Source organism: Vombatus ursinus, unplaced genomic scaffold (genome assembly GCF_900497805.2).
Source record: "Vombatus ursinus unplaced genomic scaffold, bare-nosed wombat genome assembly UNPS02014773.1, whole genome shotgun sequence".
Taxonomy (NCBI): domain Eukaryota; kingdom Metazoa; phylum Chordata; class Mammalia; order Diprotodontia; family Vombatidae; genus Vombatus; species Vombatus ursinus.
The window spans coordinates 4,072,026-4,091,875 of record NW_020954551.1 but is presented as its reverse complement, the minus strand read 5'-3'; the positions used below and the strand labels follow the sequence as shown (position 1 = coordinate 4,091,875).

Below are 19,850 nucleotides of genomic sequence, written 5' to 3'. Positions count from 1 at the left end.
ATAAGAGGGGGATTACAGGGATCTCTTTGCTGGTGCTGAGGCAGGATTTTCTTGCTTTGCCTGTGCTTGGATCTGAGTCACAGTTCTGGGTGGTGATCCTGGGGTGGTGGAGCTTGTAGTGGCGGTGGAGAGGGAATCCTCTTCACAGTTCCAAGATAGAAAAGAATGCTTGTGGTCACTCATAGACCAGAGCCCAGGCCAGGAAAGGAGTAAACACTTCTCCCTTGATCATTACCACTTTGGAAGAACTGAAAATTTACAGGTCCCTAGAAACATCTCTGAAAACAGCTGCACAAAACCCCCAAAGCTTCGGACAGTACATCTCCACACTGGAAGCAGACCCCTACCTTAACAAAGAGTTTATATCTCAAGTAATTGGCTGGGATCATGAGCAAACTGCGCAAAAAAAAAGTCAGATCATAGAATCTTTCTTTGGAGACAAAGAAGATCAAAATATACAACCAGAAGGAGACAACAAAGTCAAAGCTCCTACATCCAAAGCCTCCAAGAAAAATATGAATTGGTCCCAGGCCAGGGAAGAGCTCAAAAAGGATTTTGAGAAGCAAGTAAGAGAAGTAGAGGAAAAACTGAGAGTGATGCTAAAGGAGACCCAAAAAAATACTGAAGAAAATAACACCTTAAAAAACATCCTAACGCAAATGGCAAAAGAAGTCCAAAAAACCAATGAGGAGAAGTATGCCCTAAAAAACAAAATTGGGCAAATGGAAAAAGAAGTCCAAAAACTCACTGAAGAAAATATTTGCTTAAAAATTAGAATGGAGCAAATGGAAGCTAGTGAATTTATGAGAAATCAAGACATTGTAAAAGAAAACCAAAAGAACAAAAAAAATAGAAGGCAATGCGAAATATCTCATTGGAAAAACAACTGACCTGGAAAATAGATCCAGGAGAGATAATTTAGAAATTATTGGACTACCTGAAAGCCATGATTAAAAAAAAGAGCCTAGACATCATCTTTTAAGAAATTATCAAGGAAAATTGCCCTGATATTCTAGAACCAGGGGGTAAAATAGAAATTGAAAGAATCCACCAATCACCTACAGAAAGAAATCCCCAAAGGAAAACTCCTAGGAATATTATAGCCAAATTCCAGAGTTCCCAGGTCAAGGAGAAAATATTACAAGCAGCCAGAAAGAAACAATTCAAGTATTGTGGAAACACAATCAGGATAACACAAGATTTAGCAGCTTCTACATTAAGGGACCATAGGGCTTGGAATATAATATTTCAGAGGTCAAAGGAGATAGGATTAAAACCAAGAATCACCTCCCCAGCAAAACTGAATGTAATCCTTCAGGGGAAAAATTGACGTTCAGTGAAATAGAGGACTTTCAAACATTCTTGATGAAAAGACCAGAGCTGAATAGAAAATTTGACTTTCAAATACAAGACTCAAGAGAAGCATGAAAAAGTAAACAGGAAAGAGAAATCATAAGGGACTTATTAAAGTTGAACTGTTTACATTCCTACCTGGAAAGATGATATTTATAACTCATGAGACCTTTGTCAGTATTAGGATAGTTGGAGGGGAAAAAATTATATGTAGATAGATAGAAAGAAAGATAGATAAGATAGGGGGCACAGGGTGGGTTGAAGATGAAGGGGTGATATCTAAAAAGTAAAATTAAGGGGTGAGAGAATTATACTAGGAGAAGGAGAAAGGGAGCGGTAGAATGGGGTAAAATTATCTCACATTAAACAGACAAGAAAAAGCTTTTACAGTGGAGGGGACACGGGGGAAGGTCAGAGGGAATGAGTGAATCTTATTCTCATCAGATTTGGCTTAAGGAGGGAATAACATTCACACTCAATTGGATATGGAAATCTATCTTACCCTACAGGGAAATAGAGGGAAAAGGATAAGGGGAGGGGATGATGGAAGGGAGGGCAGATTGGGGAAGGGGGTAATCAGAAGCAAACACTTCTGAGGAGGAACAGAGTTTAAAGAGAGAATAGAATAAACAGGGGACAGAATAGGATGAAAGGAAATATAGTTAGTTTTTCACAACATGACTACTATGGAAATGTTTTGCATGACTACACATGTATAACCTGTATCAGAGTTGCTTGCCTTCTTAGGGTGAGTGGGGAGGGAGGAAGGGTGAAAATTTGGAACCCAAAGTTTTAAAAATAAATGTTAAAAATTGTTTTCACATGTAACTGGGAAATAAGATATACAGGCAATGGGATGTAGAAATCTATCCTGCCCTACAGGAAAATAGAAGGGGAAGAGGATGGGGTGGGGGTAGTGATAGAAGGGAGGTTAGATTAGGGGAAGGGGTATTCAGAATGCACGTCGTCTTGGAGTGGGGACAAATGCGAGAGGGGGAAAAATTGGAACTCAAAATCTTGTGGAAGTGAATGTTGAAAACTTAAATAATAAAAAAGAGGTGCAAAACCTTACCAAAGCAATAAAACTCCCTGAAAATTAGAATAAACCAAATAGATGCAGTGACTCCATGACACAGCAAGAAATATTAAAGCAAAATCTAAAGACTGAAAAAATAGGGGGAAAACATGTAAAATATCTAATAGCAAAAACAACTGACCTGGATGTCCTGAAAGCCATGACCAAAAAAAAAAAAAATCATAAAAGAAAACTGCCTAGATCTCTTAGAACCAGGGGGCAGTATGAAAATAGAAAGAATCCACTGGGCACCTCCTGAAAGAAACTCCAAAGTGAAACTCCTGGGAACAGGATAGCCAAAATCCAGAGATTTAAGGTCAAAAAAAAAAAAAAAATGCTACAAGCAGCCAGAAAAAAAAAAAAAGTACTGAGAAGTCACAGTCAGAATCACACATGATGACACACAGACGCCTTTCTAAAGAAGTGAAAGCTTAGAATACAATATTCCAGAAGATAAAAGATATAGACTTAGAACCCAGGATAAAGCTGGGAAAACTGAGTATAATCAAAAGGGGTGGGGGAAAGGGTGTGTATTGAACTTTGATTGGTATAAATATATATATATATATATATATTATATATGTGGGTCCTTTTCCCTTCTTTATGATATCTTTGGGATACAGACCTAATAGTGTTACTGGATCAAAGGGTATGTACAGTTTTATAGCTCTTTGGGGATAGTTCCAGAGTGTTCTCCAGAATGGTTGGTTCAATTCCCAACTCCACCAACAATGTATAAATAAATAAATGTTCCCACATCTCCTCCAACATTTATCATTTTCCTGTTTTATCATGTTGGTCAATCTGATAGGTGTGGTGTGGTACCTCAGCATTGTTTTAATTTGCATTTCTCCAATCAATAGTGATTTAGAGCATTTTTTCATATGGCTGTAGATAACTTTAATTTCTTCATCTGAAAACTGCCTGTTCATATCCTTTGACCAATTTATCATTTGAGAAATTTTATTCTTATAGATTTGACTCAGTCCTCTATATATTTTAGAAATGAGGCCTTTATCAGAGACACTGGCTGTAAAAATTGTTTCCCAGCTTTCTGTTTCCCTTATAATCTTGATTGCATTGGTTTTGTTTGTGCAGAAACTTTTTAATTTAATATAATCAAAATTATCCATTTTGCATTTCATAATGTTTCAACTTTGATTGGCATAGAGGATTTCCAAGCATTGATGCAAAGAACAGAGCTGCATAGATAGAAACTTTGAAATTCAAAGTTGGGAGTTAAGAGAAAGCAAACATGAACCAACAATTATAAGGGACTAAACAAGGATAAACTGCTTACATTCTAATTTGGGAAAATGATTATGTATCTGCCCCCTCGGAACCTTATCATCATTGGGCGGTAACTTTCCCTGTTAGACTATGAGCTCCTTGAGAGCAGGAACTTGCTTTTCTGTTTGTGTCTCAGTGCTTTTTCATTCATTCATAGATTTAGAACGTTATTACGTGGCAAATAAATCATGAGACAAAACATTATTGCTCTAGTCTAAGATAATCATCGCTTAATGCTTGGCATATATGCTGTGTAAGCAAAGATTGTCACAAGGCAATCATTCATTCATCCAAGTTAAGCAATTGCTCAACCTAATAAAGAACTCATTTGTGCCTTCAGTTCAGGGAAGAAGTGACATGGTACTTTCATCTACATATCGCATTGAATCACTCCCTTGAATGGAATTTTGGAGAAAAATAAGACCAATTTCACAAATTGAATTTAGTCAATTGATTAGCATATGGGGAAGGTATTTGAAAAATTATTTACAATCCTAACTAACAACCTTGGAGTGTTATTGCCATTTTTTAATGAGTTTTACTTAACAACACACACACACACACACACACACACACACACACAGACACACACGCAAAAATTTCCTTTGTCTTGTTACATGTTAGCATTTTTAGTAACATTCTTTAGAGCCCTTTCTTAAAGTCCCTCCCACCCTTTTCCAAAAGCAGAGCTCTGTAGTCTCAATGGCCATTCATTGGTGCAAAGACCGTTTCCTTGGGACTTGTGCATAGCAACAGCGCCACCCAGAGGATGCTTTTGTTGAGCTTCTCATCTTTGCTGTACCATTTGTTGATTGTCTCTCACCTAGCATAGCACACTTGCATTTTCTGTGGTGACCTTCTGGCTGTGTGCATGTTACATGCTAGCACTTGGTCTTTGACTCTTTATGGCTAATTTAGGATTGCATTCCTCCCTTTATATTCAGGTTCATTAATTGTTCACTACTTTTGAGCTTTAATGAGGTTTAAAAAATTGTCCAGGACTAAAAAGAGAGTTGATTTTGCTAAGCTACAGATAAATCAGATGAACAGATGTTCTTATGCAACTATAAAAATGATAGACTAAAAACTGTATTTTATAGTTAGTGTAATATCTGTGCTGTCAGAGAAACTGTTGAACTATGCAAGTTGCTTTAGCGGTTGGTTTAAATTCAGTCAACACCTCAAACAGAAAACTGTTTCTTTTTTAGTCTGTTACTTAATTCTATTTCTGCCATCTCTGGTTAAATGGCAAAACTTGATTAATTTAAATATAAATATCTGGATATGTCAGTGAAAACCTATAAGTTGTAAATCAATGTGCATCGCAAATGCGTGTCTGCCATTCGTTGTTTGTACTTTTGTGCCTTGAACTGAGATGGAAGGTGTTAGTTTTACTCTTTGAGAACTGAAGCAATGATCATGTTATTCCAATGGCAGATTCCCTTCAGGATGTTGGGCTACAGTAGTTATGAGCAGTAGGGCAGTGGAGTAGATGAAATCCTCTACTTGGAACCAGGAGGACCTTGGATCAGATCCTACCCACTTATTAGCTCTGTCACCATAGGCAACTCATTTAACCTCCCTGTGCCTCAGTTTCTTCATCTGCAAGAGAGGATGAGAAATAATAACTGTAGTGCCTTTTCTCACAGAGTCATTAGAGTTTCAAATGCAAAAAATATTTATACAGTGCTTTATATAGCATTCTACTATATAAATGACATCAGCTGTTATTGTTGTTAGTGTAATAATTCTAAGGCCGTACCCCCTTGTTTCTGTTATCTAAATGACTATAAAATCAACATTTTTAAAAAATGTTTTACTTATTGCTTATTACTTGGCTTATGTCTCTTTATCATGGCTCCTGCCCTAGTATCAAATGAAAGGAAGTCTTTGCCCTATATGTGTATGCATACATTCCTATTTCATGGGGCTACATACATATAGATGGAGAGAAAAGGGGGGGGAGGGAGAGACAGACATTTCAAAGTTTACCTAATGGTAAGGTTATCAAAATAGTTCACAAATGAAATGACCTTGTACTGTTTGCTTGGAACCCTCAGAACACTATCATCTCCTTAGTGAAAGGTACACTAATGGAAAAGTGATTTTTCTGACCATCCGTGTTGGAAAAAACAAAGTGGATGAACAAATACTTATTGCCCAGATTATGACATGACACCAGATGGGTAGCCCATCCGAAGAGTTTTATCAATGCTTAGGATTTGGACAAGCTTTGCAGGTGAATAATGAACCAGACCAGGAACTGAATAGGAGAATAAATTCAGGGCAGATTGAATTGGAGAAACTGAAATATTTCAGAATATAGCTGTTGAATTGGGGGGGGGGGGGTAGAGATCCCAGAGTACCCAAGCGTATCACATACTTTCCCACAGGTTCTTTAAAGCTACAAATCACAGCACATCACAATTTCAGAAGAACTAAAATGACAAATAACTTTAAGGGATATGAGAAGGTGATGCGTGGTGGATGTAAGCAGCCATGTTGCCAGTGACACATGAAATGACATGTAAAACATTATCAAGGAAATGAATGACTGGAAAATGGAAGTGAATAATTCACATAGCCTGAAAGAGAGATGAGAGAGGGACAGAACTGATTGTTTAACCCATTGCTATTCTTGAAATACTAAAAAATCAAGAGGGAGGCCTTCAGCATGTAGGAAAATGGCACCAAGGATTGTGGTCAACATCAGTGGAAGAAGCACCCACACAAACAGCCTCACAGTTCTATCTGGTTCTGCATGTTCTTCATAGCATGGACACAGAAAACTGTCCACTGACAGATAAGAATGCGTGCTATGATGATCAACTGGGCCGCTGGTTACCAGTTTCAATAAACCGTTTAAAACCATTAGGACCCTTTAACCCTGACTTAAGCTGAAGGAAATAATATTCTGTCTTCAGTAGAAATTGGTTCAGTGGGCACTCTTTGCCTGTCAAAGCCAAGTTCCTAGAGCTGAGGTTTCTCAAAATTACCTTTTAGAAAGTGTATGACCGTTCCTTGTTATCACGAATTTGATTATCATATTAAGGTTAGAGAGACTTTTCATTAGAAAGGAAACTGGTATCCATGAAATTAACCACTCTGTGAGTGTGTGTGTGTGTGTGTGTGTCTAGGAAGGAAGGATTTATTAAGCACCTACTATGTGCCAGGCACTATTCTAAGCACTTTATAAATATTATCTCATTTGATCTTCACAACAACTCTGGTAGGTAAATGCTTTTATTATCTCCATTTTACAGTTGCAGAAACTGAGGCCATCAGTTTGCTGATATAAAAGTTTCCTAATATAAATCAGTGTTTAAGACTCAAGGTAAAAATCTCTCTTAGACCAAATTTCAGTTCTTCCCCGTCCTTCTAAGCTCCATTACTTAACTTAAAAGTATTGACTAGGCTAGATGCCTTTTTGTTGGATATGTTTCAGAACAGATGACAGCTGTCTCTTCCAACTCTGAAATTCTGTGATTCCATTTCAATACAAAGTTTGTTGTTCAGTCATTTTCAGTCGTGTCTAACTCTTTATGACCCCATTTGGGGTTTTCTTGGCAAAGATAGTGGAGTGGTTTGCCATTTCCTTCTCCAACTCATTTTACAGATGAGGAACTGAGGCAAACAGGATCAAGTGACTTGCCCAGGGTCACACAGTAAGCATCTGAGGTGAGGTTTGAACTCAGGAACATGAGTCTTCCTGACTCCAGGCCTGGAGCTCTATTCACTGCACCACCTAATTGTCCTTAATAGAAAATATTCGTCACAAATTATAATAGCTCTTATAACTTTATAAAGTTTTTTTAATAATACAAAGTATTAGTTATAAAGATGGATATTAGATCAGAAGTGTCAGTCACATAGCCCATAATACTCCCTAGTGCAGCCTGAGCCCGAACCAGATTAAGATATAATCAGGAAATATTTAGCAAAATAAATAAAAATAGAATAGAATATAGATAATGTTAATATGGGGTTTTCTGAGTCTGTTTGCCTTCTGCAGGCATCCTTATGTAAAAATTACGGCCCCCCATTCTGTTTGAATTTGACAATTTGAAATATTAATAAGGATTTGAATATTTAATGGCAATCTCAGCCTTGGCGTTTTTATTACTTATTATTGTCTTGTTTTATTTTTAAATAACAATTACTAGAAGGAAAAAAATTCACAAAAAAATTAAGAGAGAATGTTCTTGGTAACATAGCTAGATGAACATTCTGCAAAAGGCATGATAGAAGTCTCCAAATGCTCGCATGGCTGAGGGAAAGAAAAGAATTCTTTGGTCTGGCACCAGGGAGTATAAATACAATTAATGGGACAAAATTAAGAAAATGGGCATTTTGGCTGAATATCACGAAGTCTTCCAGACAGTGAGCCAAAAATGAATTGCGGGCCTTTCTCAAGACAGTAGGTGGCTGCTCCATCATGTAAAACATACATGTGTAGCCAAGGACTGAGCAGCGAACCCCAACATGTTTATCTATGGTAGAGTAATCCTGAACCAGCCCTTATTCCTTATTCCAGGAATAAGTTATGCCCTTTTCTTGACCTAATTTCTCTTTTTTTTCCCCCGAGAAATAATAAAACCTTAATCACATAACTACTTACGCAACCATAAAACCAGATTTTAGGGTTCTTCTCCCTACTATCCTCCTGGCCATTGTGTTTGTTTTGTTGGCATTGCTTTGTGATGCCTTGATCCTGGTGGCCTGTATACATTTAAATTCACTCGTGGTACGTGATACCTTGTTCGGATTAAGGGACTGGGGTGCTAAGATCGGATATTCAATTTCATTTAAAGGAGGGCTTCTTAGCCTTTTTTCTGTCGTGAACTCCCTTTCACAGTCTGGTGAATTCTGTGAACCCCTTCTCAGAGAAATGTCTTTAAAATAAAGTAGTAAGGATTACAACAGAAACCAGTTCTATTGAAATACAGTTATCAAACTATCCAAAAACTAAGTTCATGGACCCAGGTTAAGAGCCCCTGAATTTAATAGAGATAGTCAAAGAAATAATAAAGGGAAAGGATTCACTGCAAAGAACTTGTATCATTTGTGTCCTTAATACATCTAAGCCCTATCTATTCATAATGTGAATTACGTGCCATTATGTACCAGTCACTGCATTATGATGTAAAGGAACAAGCATAGGACTCTTTGAGGTCAAGAGCACATTTAGATCCTGGTCTGACCCTGAGTGCAAATCATTTCCACTCTCCAGGCATCAGTTCCTTCATATGTAAGGCGAGGAGTGGACTAAATGTGCCCTAAGGGCTCTTCCAGCTATAAAGTTCTGTGGCCCTACAGTAGACAAGGCTCCTTTGGGTACTGTGGTCCAGTGGTCCTCTAGGTTGCAACCCACAGTTTGAGAAGTGCTGAAGGGGTCACAAGTGGGAAAAGTTTAAGAAGCCCTCCTCTAGTCACCCAATAATTTAATTTCTAAGCCTTTTGGGTGGAGTGTGAGATACACTCACCTGATTGCAGTCTTTAGATGATTGTGACTGTGGATTTTTATATGGGGGATGATTGAATAGCTACAGCAATAATGGTGAACAAGTGTTTATTACATTGTTCCTAGAATGAGGATGTTGTGAGAGGCAACATTTTATCAATGTTGAGGTGTGTTACCCCATTATTAACCTTAAGAGAAGAAGATTGAATGACTGATTGGGGCTCGAGGTGATCTTGGCATCCACCTTCTTATAAAAAATAGACCAAGGCATGAAGATTAGCCTGTGTGATCAGACTCTACAGTACCAGATGTTTTTTATGGAATATCCTTTTTTAATTCACTGATCAGTATTCAGTGCTCAGTCATCCACTCAGGGCTAATGCCTACTTTTCAGAGAGCAGTCACTGTAATCCCTACTAGCTCACAGAGGACTTATCCTAGAGAAATTACTCAAACTGAGGCACAAATGTTTATCTGGGTCTTTGAGTCTACCGTGTCTGATGGTGCTTTCAAATACCTTGCCACACCTAGAATTTTGGTATAAATACCATAGAATCATCTAATATCATGTATTGTGGATCCATAATTTCAGTAGAGTAGCCTCCACCAACTCAGATCTCAACTCTTCTATACCTTAAATGACTGTGATGTGTGGTTAAAAATATCGTGGCTCAATGGCCTGCTGTGGTGATGAGCCTCGAAATCTAGCCAAGTTGGGTCACTGGGGAATGACTTCAGGAGAGGAGCGGCATTAAAATCTAAATATGCCAGCAGCCATACTGAGGGACCTTCGCATCGTCTGCCTACATCTGGTAACTGAAACGTTTGTCTTTGGACACGTTTTTCATTTCTGTGTGTCTGTGTGTCTCTACCGACTTTACTGTAGAGGACCCTGGTGGTTGTGGGTGTTGCTTTGGAGGGTGCAGTGGGCCACTGATCTCATCACCATTCCCCTTCCTAGCCCCTTTGTGTCTGGAGAGTTCATCAGTCTGTTTAAATGATGAGCCCTGGGTTTGTCGCCTGGGGCAATATAATGACCCGTCAAGTCCACATGGTCCCCTTCTCGTCTGCTTTGTGAAATTTATATTAAATGAAAAGTTAGAAGTAAAACAACAGGAGTGTAGAGCCCCCCACTTGGGAAATCTCATAAAATTTGGACAGTTAGGCAGAAGTTTGGCTGTCTGTCCTAACTTGAACTTATATTTATCTAGAAATAATTCTTAGCTTCTTTATGGTTTAGGCAAATCAAGTTACTCTAAATGTTTGGGTAGATAACTGAGCAGATCATGCTCAGTATAGATACTGGGAGAAATACTTCAGGGAAAAGCAGATCTTGTCGTAGAACTTCCTCAGTCCTTGAAGAGAAGATGGGGACAGCCTGAGGCTTCTCTTCCAAGATGGCAGTGGCCTTCCTCAAGCTGCCCCTCTTCCACTGCTCCTCAGCCCTAAATTTTCTTTCTCATTTTGCTTGTTGTCCTGTTCTTTCCTCTTAGCTCATTAAGGCCTGGATGTGGGTGGGAAAGTTGACTCCATTGCAGTCCTGCTACTGCTGTGCTTCTTGGCATAGGTCTCCTTGCTTCCACCCAGTCTGTCTTTCACAATTCTGTGTCTCCTTAAGAATACCAAGGCATGAATCAGCTCAAGAATCTTGACAGTCTCAAATCACTCTCAGTTTTGAAGGGTCCATGTTTGTCCCTGTGAACTACAAGTGCCAAGATGTAAGTCACAGTTCCCAAACTCAAAATTAGGGTGTGGTTCTCAAACGCTTTGGTCTCGGGGCCCCTTCATACTCTTAAAAAGCATTGAGTACTCTCCCAGAGAGCTTTTGCTTAGGTGCGTTACATCTATTGATATTTACTGTATTAGAAATCAAAATGCCATCATATTATTTTGAAAATAGTTTTGACCTCATAGAGCATCTTGGGGACCACCAGGGGTCCAGGGCAGAGGTGTCAAACTCTTGGGAATCCCTATGAAACTCTCTAGTGCTGCTGAACCAGATTAAAATGTAATTGGAAGGTGTTTAACAAAATAGATAAAATGACAATACTACATAGATAATGTTAGCTTGTGGGTTTCCCAAGTCAATATGTGGCCTGTAGGAATCCTTTTTTTATTTGAATTTGGCACTTAAACCAGCCCATATGTTTAAGATGTTTGGTAGGGAGATAAAACACATGTACACAAGAAAACTTTAACAGTGGATTAAAGGGGGAAGTGGAGTGTTTTGGGATGTCAGAAGAAAGATCATTTCTACCACTTCCAGGAAAGACTTCACAAATGAGTTAGAATGTGCATATGTGCATATGTGGTGTCCTTCAGGCCCTCATTGTCTCTCACCTGGACTACTGCAATCACCTGATTGGCCATCCTAAACACAACTTCTTAAGGAGTTTTCCTGAAGTGTAAGTTTGACCATGTCACCCCTAAGTGACTCCCTGTTGCTTGTAGGATCAAATATAAGTGCCTTGGTTTGACTTTTTAAAGACCATCACGGTCTGACCCTAAACTGCCTTCCCAATAATGTTAGACATTACTCCCCTTCCAGTAATCTTCTGTCAAGCCAAACTGGCCTTCTTTCTGTACGTCAGTCATGGTACCCCATATCCCATTCTTTTGTGTTTAATGCCTCACCTTACCCCTCCCCCCGATAGTGATCATGTTCTAGGTATAGCAAGTGATCCATAAAGCATAAAAATGGGTGAATACCATTCCAGAAAAGTAGATCAAAACTAAATTAGGTCAGGCCTTGAATGACAAAAGAATTTCACAGGAAATGGGGAGACATTGAAGATTTTTAAATAGCACCTCAAAACAAATTCTAGAGTGGCAGAACCCACAAAAAGTGCTCCAAATCACTATTCATTAGAGAAATGCAAATTAATACAACTCTGAAGCACCACCCCACACCTCTAAGATTGACTGGTATGACAGAAAAGGAAAATGACAAATGTTGGAGGAGATGTGAAAAAACTGGGACACTAATGCAAATAAAAGTGCATTTTGTGTTGGCAGAGAATTGGAAACTGAGGGAATCCATTGGGGACTGGCCGAACAAATTTTAGTATATGACTGTGAACAAATATTCTTGTGCTATAAGGAATGATGAGCAGGATGCTCTCAAATTTTCCATCCCAAGATAGCTTAGAAGGTTGGCAGGAAAGGTCTGTTGTACCAGGGTGAAAGTGTAAGACAGTTCACTGCCGTATGTGCCAGCACAGTCCAAGGCCCAGCAAACAAGCAGCAGGCCTTGAGGGTGACTAAATCAGCAGAAGCAGCAACAGCTTCCAGAACTCTCAGCCCACAAACAGGGGGTTGGAGAGCTAGTCAGAAGGAGATTACGGGGGTCCCTTTGTTGGGACTGGGTACAGGACTGTGTGGCATCACCCATACCCAGATCTGGGTCATAGTCCCAGGGTGAGGAGGAGCACTAGTACCCCAGAACTTGTCATGGCAGGGGAGAAGGGACCCTGGTCACAGTTTCAGGGAGGGAAAGAGTGCATGTGGTCACTCACAGACCAGAGACAGTCGAGGACAGACGTAAACATACCTCCCCTTAGATCATCCCACCTTGGAAGAACTGAAAACTTACAGACAGGCACAACTCGCTCTGAAAACAGCTGGACAAAATACCTGAGGCTTGGGACAATACTCCCTCCACCAGGGAGTAGAGTCTAATTTTAACCTAAATAAAAGTCAAGAAAGAGGTTAGAAAAATGAGCAAACAACAAAAAAAGACCCTGACCATAGAAAGTTACTGTGGTGACAGGGAAGATCAAAAACTCAGACGAAAACAACGAAGTCAAAACTCTTACATCCAAAGTCTCAAAGAAAAATATAAATTGGTCTCAGACCCAAAAAGATTCCTGGAAGAGCTTAAAAAGGAATTTAGAAATCAAATAAGAAAAGAAGAAGGAAAATTGGGAAAAGAATGAGAGTGATATAAGAAAGTCATGAAAAGAAGAGTCATCAGCTTGGTTATGGAGACACACAAAAAAACTAAAGAAATTAACACCTTAAAAAGTAAAATAGGTTAAATGGTAAAAGAAGCACAGAAATCCATCGAAGAGAAGAACTCCTTAAAAAGCAGAATGGCCACATGGAAAAAGATTTACAAAAATTCATAGAAGAAAAGAACTCCTTAAGAAGTAGACTTGGCCAAATAGAAAAAGAGGTAGAAAAGCTCAATGAAGAAAATAATTACTTAAAAATTAAAATTGGTCAGGTGGAAGATAATGACTCCATCAGACATCAAGAAAGAATCGAACAAAATCAAAAGAATGAAAAAAATAGAAGAAAATGTAAACTATCTCTTCGGAAAAACAACTGACCTGGATCCAGGAGAGTTAATTTAAGAATTATTGGGCTACCTGAAAGCCATGATCAAAAAAAAAAAAGAGAGCCTAGACGTTGTATTTTAAGAAATTATCAAAGAAAGCTACCCTGTTATCCTAGAACCAGAAAGTAAAATAGAAATTGAAAGAATCCACCAATCACCTCATGAAAGAGATCCCAAAATGAAAACTCCCTGGAATATTATAACCAAATTCCAGAGTTCTCAGGTCAAGGAGAAAATATTCCAAGCAGCAGAAAGAAACAATTCAAATATTATGGCACTACAGTCAAAATAACACAGGATTTAGCAGCTTCTACATTAAAGGATCAACGGGCTTGGAATATGATATTCTGGAGGGCAAAGGAGCTAGGATTACAACGCAGCAAAACTGAGTATAATTCTTCAGGGGGATAAAATGGATCAGTGAAATAGAGGACTTTCAGATACTTCTGATGAAAAGACCAGAGCTGAATAGAAAACCTGGCTTTCAAATACAGGACTCAACCAAAGGATGTAAATAGGAAAGAAAATTCATAAGGGATTCAATATGGTTAAACTTTATATTCCTACATGAGAAGATGGTATTTGTAACTCCTAAAAACTTTATCATTATTAGGGTGGCTAGAAGGAATATATTTAGACAGAGGACATGGGTGAGAGGTGAATATGATGAGATGATTACCTAAAAAATAAAATTAAGGGGTGAGAAAGAGGAATGCACTAGGAGAAGGGGAAAGGGAAAGATAGAATGGGGCAAATTATCTCACATAAAAGAGGTACAAAAAGAGCTTTTATGGTGGAGGAGAAAATGGGGGAGGTGGGGTGAAAGGAGTGCTTGAACCTTACTCTCATCAGAACTGGCTTAAAGAAAGATTATCATACACACTCATTTGGGTGTAGAAACCTATCCTACCCTACAGGAAAGTAGATGGGGAAGGGGATATGAGAAGGTGAGTGGGGGGGGTGATAGAAGGGAGAGTGGATTAGAGGAGGCAAAAGCAAAACATTTTTGAGAATGGACAGGGTGAAAAGAGAGGGAGAGTAGGATATATAGTGGGAAATGGGATGGAGGGAAATACACAATTTGTAATCATAGCTGTGAAAAAAAAATTGACAGCAAGCCTCTGAAAAAGGCCTCATTTCTCAAATATATCGAGAACTGAGTCAAATTTATAAAAATAAGATCCAGTCCCCAATTGATAAATGGTCAAAGGATATGAATAGGCAGTTTTCAGACAAAATAATAAAAGCTATCCATAGGCGTATGAAAAAAATGCTCCAAATCACTATTGATTAGAGAAATGCAAATTAAAACAACTCTGAAGTACCACCCCACACCTATTAGATTGACTGATATAATAGAAAAGGAAAATGACAAATGTTGGAAGGGATGTGGAAAAACTGGAACACTAATGCATAACAGTGCATTTTGTGTTGGCAAAGACTTGGAAACTGAGGGAATCCATTGGGGACTGGCCGAACAAATTGTAGTATATGACTGTGAAGGAATATTCTTGTGCTGTAAGAAATGATGAGCAGGATGCTCTCAGAAAAACCTGGAAAGATTTACATGAACCGATGCAAAGTGAAATGAGCAGAACCAGGAGAGCATTGTACACGGTAACTAATATCGTACGGTGCTGTTCTCAGCAATGCGGTGACCCGAGACAATCCATCTCCAGATAAAGAACTGATGGCATATGAATGCAGATTGAACCATACTTTTTCTCACTTACTTTATTTTTCTTGTTTTTTTGTCTGTGTTTTCTTTCACAACATGACTAATAGGAAATATGTTTTGCATGGCTGTACATGTATCACCTATACCAAATTGCCTGCCATCTCAGTGAGGGGGGAGGGTAAGAAGGAAGAGAATTTGGAACTCAAATTGTTTTAAAGAATGTTAGAAATTGTTTTTACAGGTATTTGGGGGTAAAATAAAAATTTTTTTTAAGAAGATTGCTGTAGAATATGTATGGAAAGGAAGTAGGGAGAGAGAGAACCTAGAGACAAGGAGACCAGCTCCAGGGTTATCTCAGTAACCCAGAGAAAAAGTTGTTAGGGCCTACACTAGATACTAGCAGGGGCAGCCAAGAGATTCAGACGGAGATGTAGAAGGGATCTAGTCAAGGACTGGGTGTTGAGAGAGGGGGAGTGTAGAGCCAAAAAGGACACAAAGTTTTCAAAGCTAGACAACTGGAAGGACTTTCAAAAGAAAGTCAGGCAGAGGATGCAGCCCCGTCTCCAGACTTCCTCTCGTAAGGTGGGCCGCCCCAGAGCAGCTGAACTGACCCAGTGTCAGTCAACCAGTTGATAAACTGAGACAGATTTGAGGAGCTAGATGATGAATTCTAAGGTGCAGTATGTGCCTAAGAGCAGCACTTTTTCAAGTAAAACATTTGCAGCGCTATTTTCTAAGTATTCTTTTCGCTATCTTTTGCAGCCTGTCAATCAAGGACGTCACTATCAGAAGGAAATGGATCCTCCTTCTCCTTCTAATCCTCGGTAAGCAATCATCAGCTCTCCTAATGGCAAGAGTGTAAGATTGACTTGGACTTTGTCCTATCTGTTTTTTCTTGGGAATAAATGCTAATCATGACTTTTACTTTTAATTGGCAAATGGTAATTCATTGTATTTTAAAATTGTTTTTCTAAAACCTTAAAGTATTTAAAGTTTACTTCTGTGAATTTAAATAACCATTTCATATTTCATAATTTCTTTGGTACAAATACCACTATTTTTAAAACCCTCTCAGATTTATAAAGAAACATTGGATAATTTAATAAAAACTCACTATTATTATTCATGACTTATGTGGACATACTGTTTTCAAGTTTACAAAGTCCTTTTTCATAACATTTTAAGTATTATTGTTCCCATATTCTGTATGATGAAACTGAGGCTCAGAGCAGAGAAATCCCATAGCTGGTAAGGATCAGACAATTTGGAGAAAGCAAAGTCTGAATTAGACACCTTAAAAATAAATGAACTTGTATTACTTTCAGTTACAGAAGTTACTCAACAAAGCTATTTGTCTTATTAATAAGATCCATAAACTTATCTAATATAATCAGTAGATAAGAAGGATATGGAATTAGTGTCTGCCAACATTGGCCTTTCCTTATAAATAGCTGTTTCTGAAGGACTCCTAGGCAACTTAATTTCTTTAGAATAAATGTTTTTCCTGCCAGTTTGCTTATGTCATTCATTTCCTAGAGAGGGCAGAGGACCACTCTTGGAATCAGGACTTGAATTTACATCTCGACTCTTTACTAATCTAATAAAAGCCTCAGCATGTCCAGACAACTCTCTGAGACATGGGAATTACATAGGAATTGCCAGTCTGCGTTGGTGGAGGGAGTCCCCAGACCAAGAGTTCACCTATGCAAGTTAAAACCAGAAAAAAGAAATTTAATTTTATGAGCAATATGTTATTTTTCTAGATGATGCAAGGGTAAACCACCTTTCCTCCCAAAGAGCATAGATCCTAAATTAATGACATTGGAGTAGAGGGGAGTGGCAGAGTGAAATGGGGGATGGAGCCCAGGTTCTGGGCTTTCCTGCACCCCTAGCTGGGAGGGAGACTTTGAGCCAGCCAGTACTGTCTTTGGAGATTGGTTTCTTTTTCTGTAAATTGAGGGGCTTAAAGATGCTCTCCAAGGCCCCTGCCCAGCCTCTGCTGCTGTCTGCTCAGAGCTGCTGCACTAGCTGAGGCATCACAAGAAAGTGATAAGGCTGAGCTTCCAAATAAAACACAGAAGAAAAATCATGACATCAGAATCAGATTTCGTATTTTCATTCATGATACGTGTTCACAGAAGGTGAGGAACCTTCTGTATTTAAATTCCTTTAAGTTTAGACTGAAAATACTTTCTGCATAGAAATGTAATGTAAGATAGTATGCTTGAGTTCTAGAAAATAGCTCTACAAGTACAGGATTGGGAAGGAGGGGGTAACTAAGTTTGCCTGAAAAAGATCGAGGGGTTTCAGTGGACAGCAAGCTCCCTCAGAGACACCTGCGTGACTTGGCCCCTAAAAATGTTCGCTTGCTCTGAAGCCGTCAGAAGAGAGACACGCCTTCCCGGAAGAGGCAGGTTCTGTGATCCTGCTGTCCGCTGCCCTGCTCAGGCCATGCATGAGAGCTGTGCTCGGTCCTGGGCACCACCTTTTGCAAAGAGCCCAGAAGAGGGGGGCCAGGATGGTGAAGGGCTCATCAGCTAAATAGGTAGCATACTTTGTATCATTCAGTAAGTGTTTAATCACTCAGAAAAGGTCATTTACATTTTCATTTATTGAAATTAAAAGCCAAATTTCTTCAGAAAGAAAAAAAAAGAAGCAGTCAACTTAATTTGCCAGTATGTTATCCACTAGTTTTCCTAGAAAATTGTTTTACAGTCAATCAGAGAATCGGTAAATTACCTATCAGGCTGTTGTGCCATAAATTCAACAGCCTTTGTGATTTGCCAAGAAGGCATTATTGAGCCATAAATATAAAAGGTGATAAAATTATGAGGTCAGCATGTATCATCATATAAAAATTGGAGAAATCGTATCTTGTTAAAAAAAATTTATAACTTATAATTGAAATCCGTGCCTCATCTCACGACATTTATTTATTTTATATCTTGCCAACTATATCCCAGGCTGTTATCCCCCCTAGGAAAGAACATACTTTGAAGGATACAGATAATTAAAATGGAAAAATAAAAGAATTCTGAAGGAGCCATAAAAGTAGGAGCCGTCACTCCACCCCCTTAACTCAGTTGCCTTTTCAGGATGAGTCTTGGACTTGGTCTAAAAGGTCAGCATATTAGGCCTCAGGAGGAAGAAACTCGGGTCTCTGCATGAAACTTGGGCCCTTTTTACTTCCTCAGATTTGATATTTGGTTATAATGGAAGCAGTCAAGATAATTGTACCTTTCCTGTGAGTGAGAACAAGCTATCCCTGAGGAAACCAAGGCCCACATAAGTGACAGTGCAACATCGCCCACAGCTACATGTGCTTTTTCACATAATCCACAAAGTTGGTGACCTGAAGGAACTGCCTCCATATCTGATTGCTGAGATGAAAACAGCTCAAATGTCATAAGCACATTCGGTGAGATCTTTTCTCTTATCAAAGTAAAAGATATCACCAGGAAAATGAATGATGGGAAGAGAAGATGGGTTTCCTTACACATCGTCTTCCCCTGGAATGTGAGCTGGTTGAGGGTAGCAATTGAGTACAGTGTTAGCAAACCTTAATTACGCAGCCCTCTTATCTCTTATGTTAGGAAACTCGCCTTGGTGAGTAACTGGTGTGACTGAAAGTAATGAAAGTTCATTTATTTAAGAGTTGTCTAATTCAGACTTGGCTTGTGCCTTTTGTACATAAGGGCCTGGCACATAGGCAGCACCTAATAAATGCTCATTGAGTGATTGGTCATACGCAAGAGCTGGCCCAGGGTGTCCTTGTCATCGGGTGAGGAGAAGCAGGGGAGGCCTCCAGCCCGTTCGATAGACATTGCTTCTCCGCGGCACTTGTGAGTGGACCTGGACATAATCAGTCTCTGAGCTTTCATTTGTACTGTTTAAGGGAACTTGAGAACATTGATGGAATCCATCAGACAGGCATCTAAGTAGGGGCCACAGTACAAAGAACATGGGACCTGGAGTCACGAAGGCCTGAGTTCAAATCCAGCCTCAGACCCTTACTAGTTGTGTGCCCCTGGGCAAGTCACTCAGCTTCTGCCTGCCTCAGTTTCTTCATCTGTAAAGTTGGTATTCTAATAGCACCTACTCACAGGGTTGCTGTGAGGATCGAATGAGATTGCTCTAAAGCATTTTAGCACAGGACCTGGCACCTAGTAGGTGCTGTGTGTAAATGTTAGCTTGCTTTTATTTATTATTCATTCTTTCAGTTATTTATTTGTTTCTCATTTATTGCCCTGTGCTATATGATTAGTTATTAAGCCCAGAGCAGGAATCAGGCGATACACACAAGGAGAGCATACAGGGAAGCAGAAAGGATGGAGCAGTCTGAGCCAGACTTTATTTATCTTTAGGAATCACTATGTAACTCACGTGTGTTTAGCACTTTTCCTGCAAGTGTGGGCCTCAGAACAAGAACGTTGGGCACCATCTTGTTAAAGCTGAGTGTGGCCCTTCCAACAACGTGGCCCAGAAATGCCCATTGTAACCCCAGAAATTTAGAGGGAGTGGGTCGGGAGACAGTGCCCCCATCCTCCACGCAGAGAAATTCTGCCAAACCAAGCAAAATGAATGCCGTTTTCGGGTTAACAGGATTTATTTTCAAATGCCTTCTCCTGGTATTCTAGGTTTTGCTCTGTTCTTG

General features: G+C 39.2%; 1 protein-coding gene across 3 annotated transcripts in view; it reads left to right on the top strand.

Moving 5' to 3' along the window:
- The window catches only part of CUNH3orf67 (chromosome unknown C3orf67 homolog), a 215,966-nt gene that overhangs the window by 148,019 nt on the left and 48,097 nt on the right, over positions 1-19,850 (top strand). For all 3 annotated transcript variants that reach the window (XM_027863912.1, XM_027863911.1, XM_027863913.1), the window contains one exon: positions 15,959-16,020. In XM_027863912.1, the coding sequence (XP_027719713.1) occupies positions 15,959-16,020 (62 nt within the window). The remainder of the gene's footprint in view (positions 1-15,958; positions 16,021-19,850) is intronic.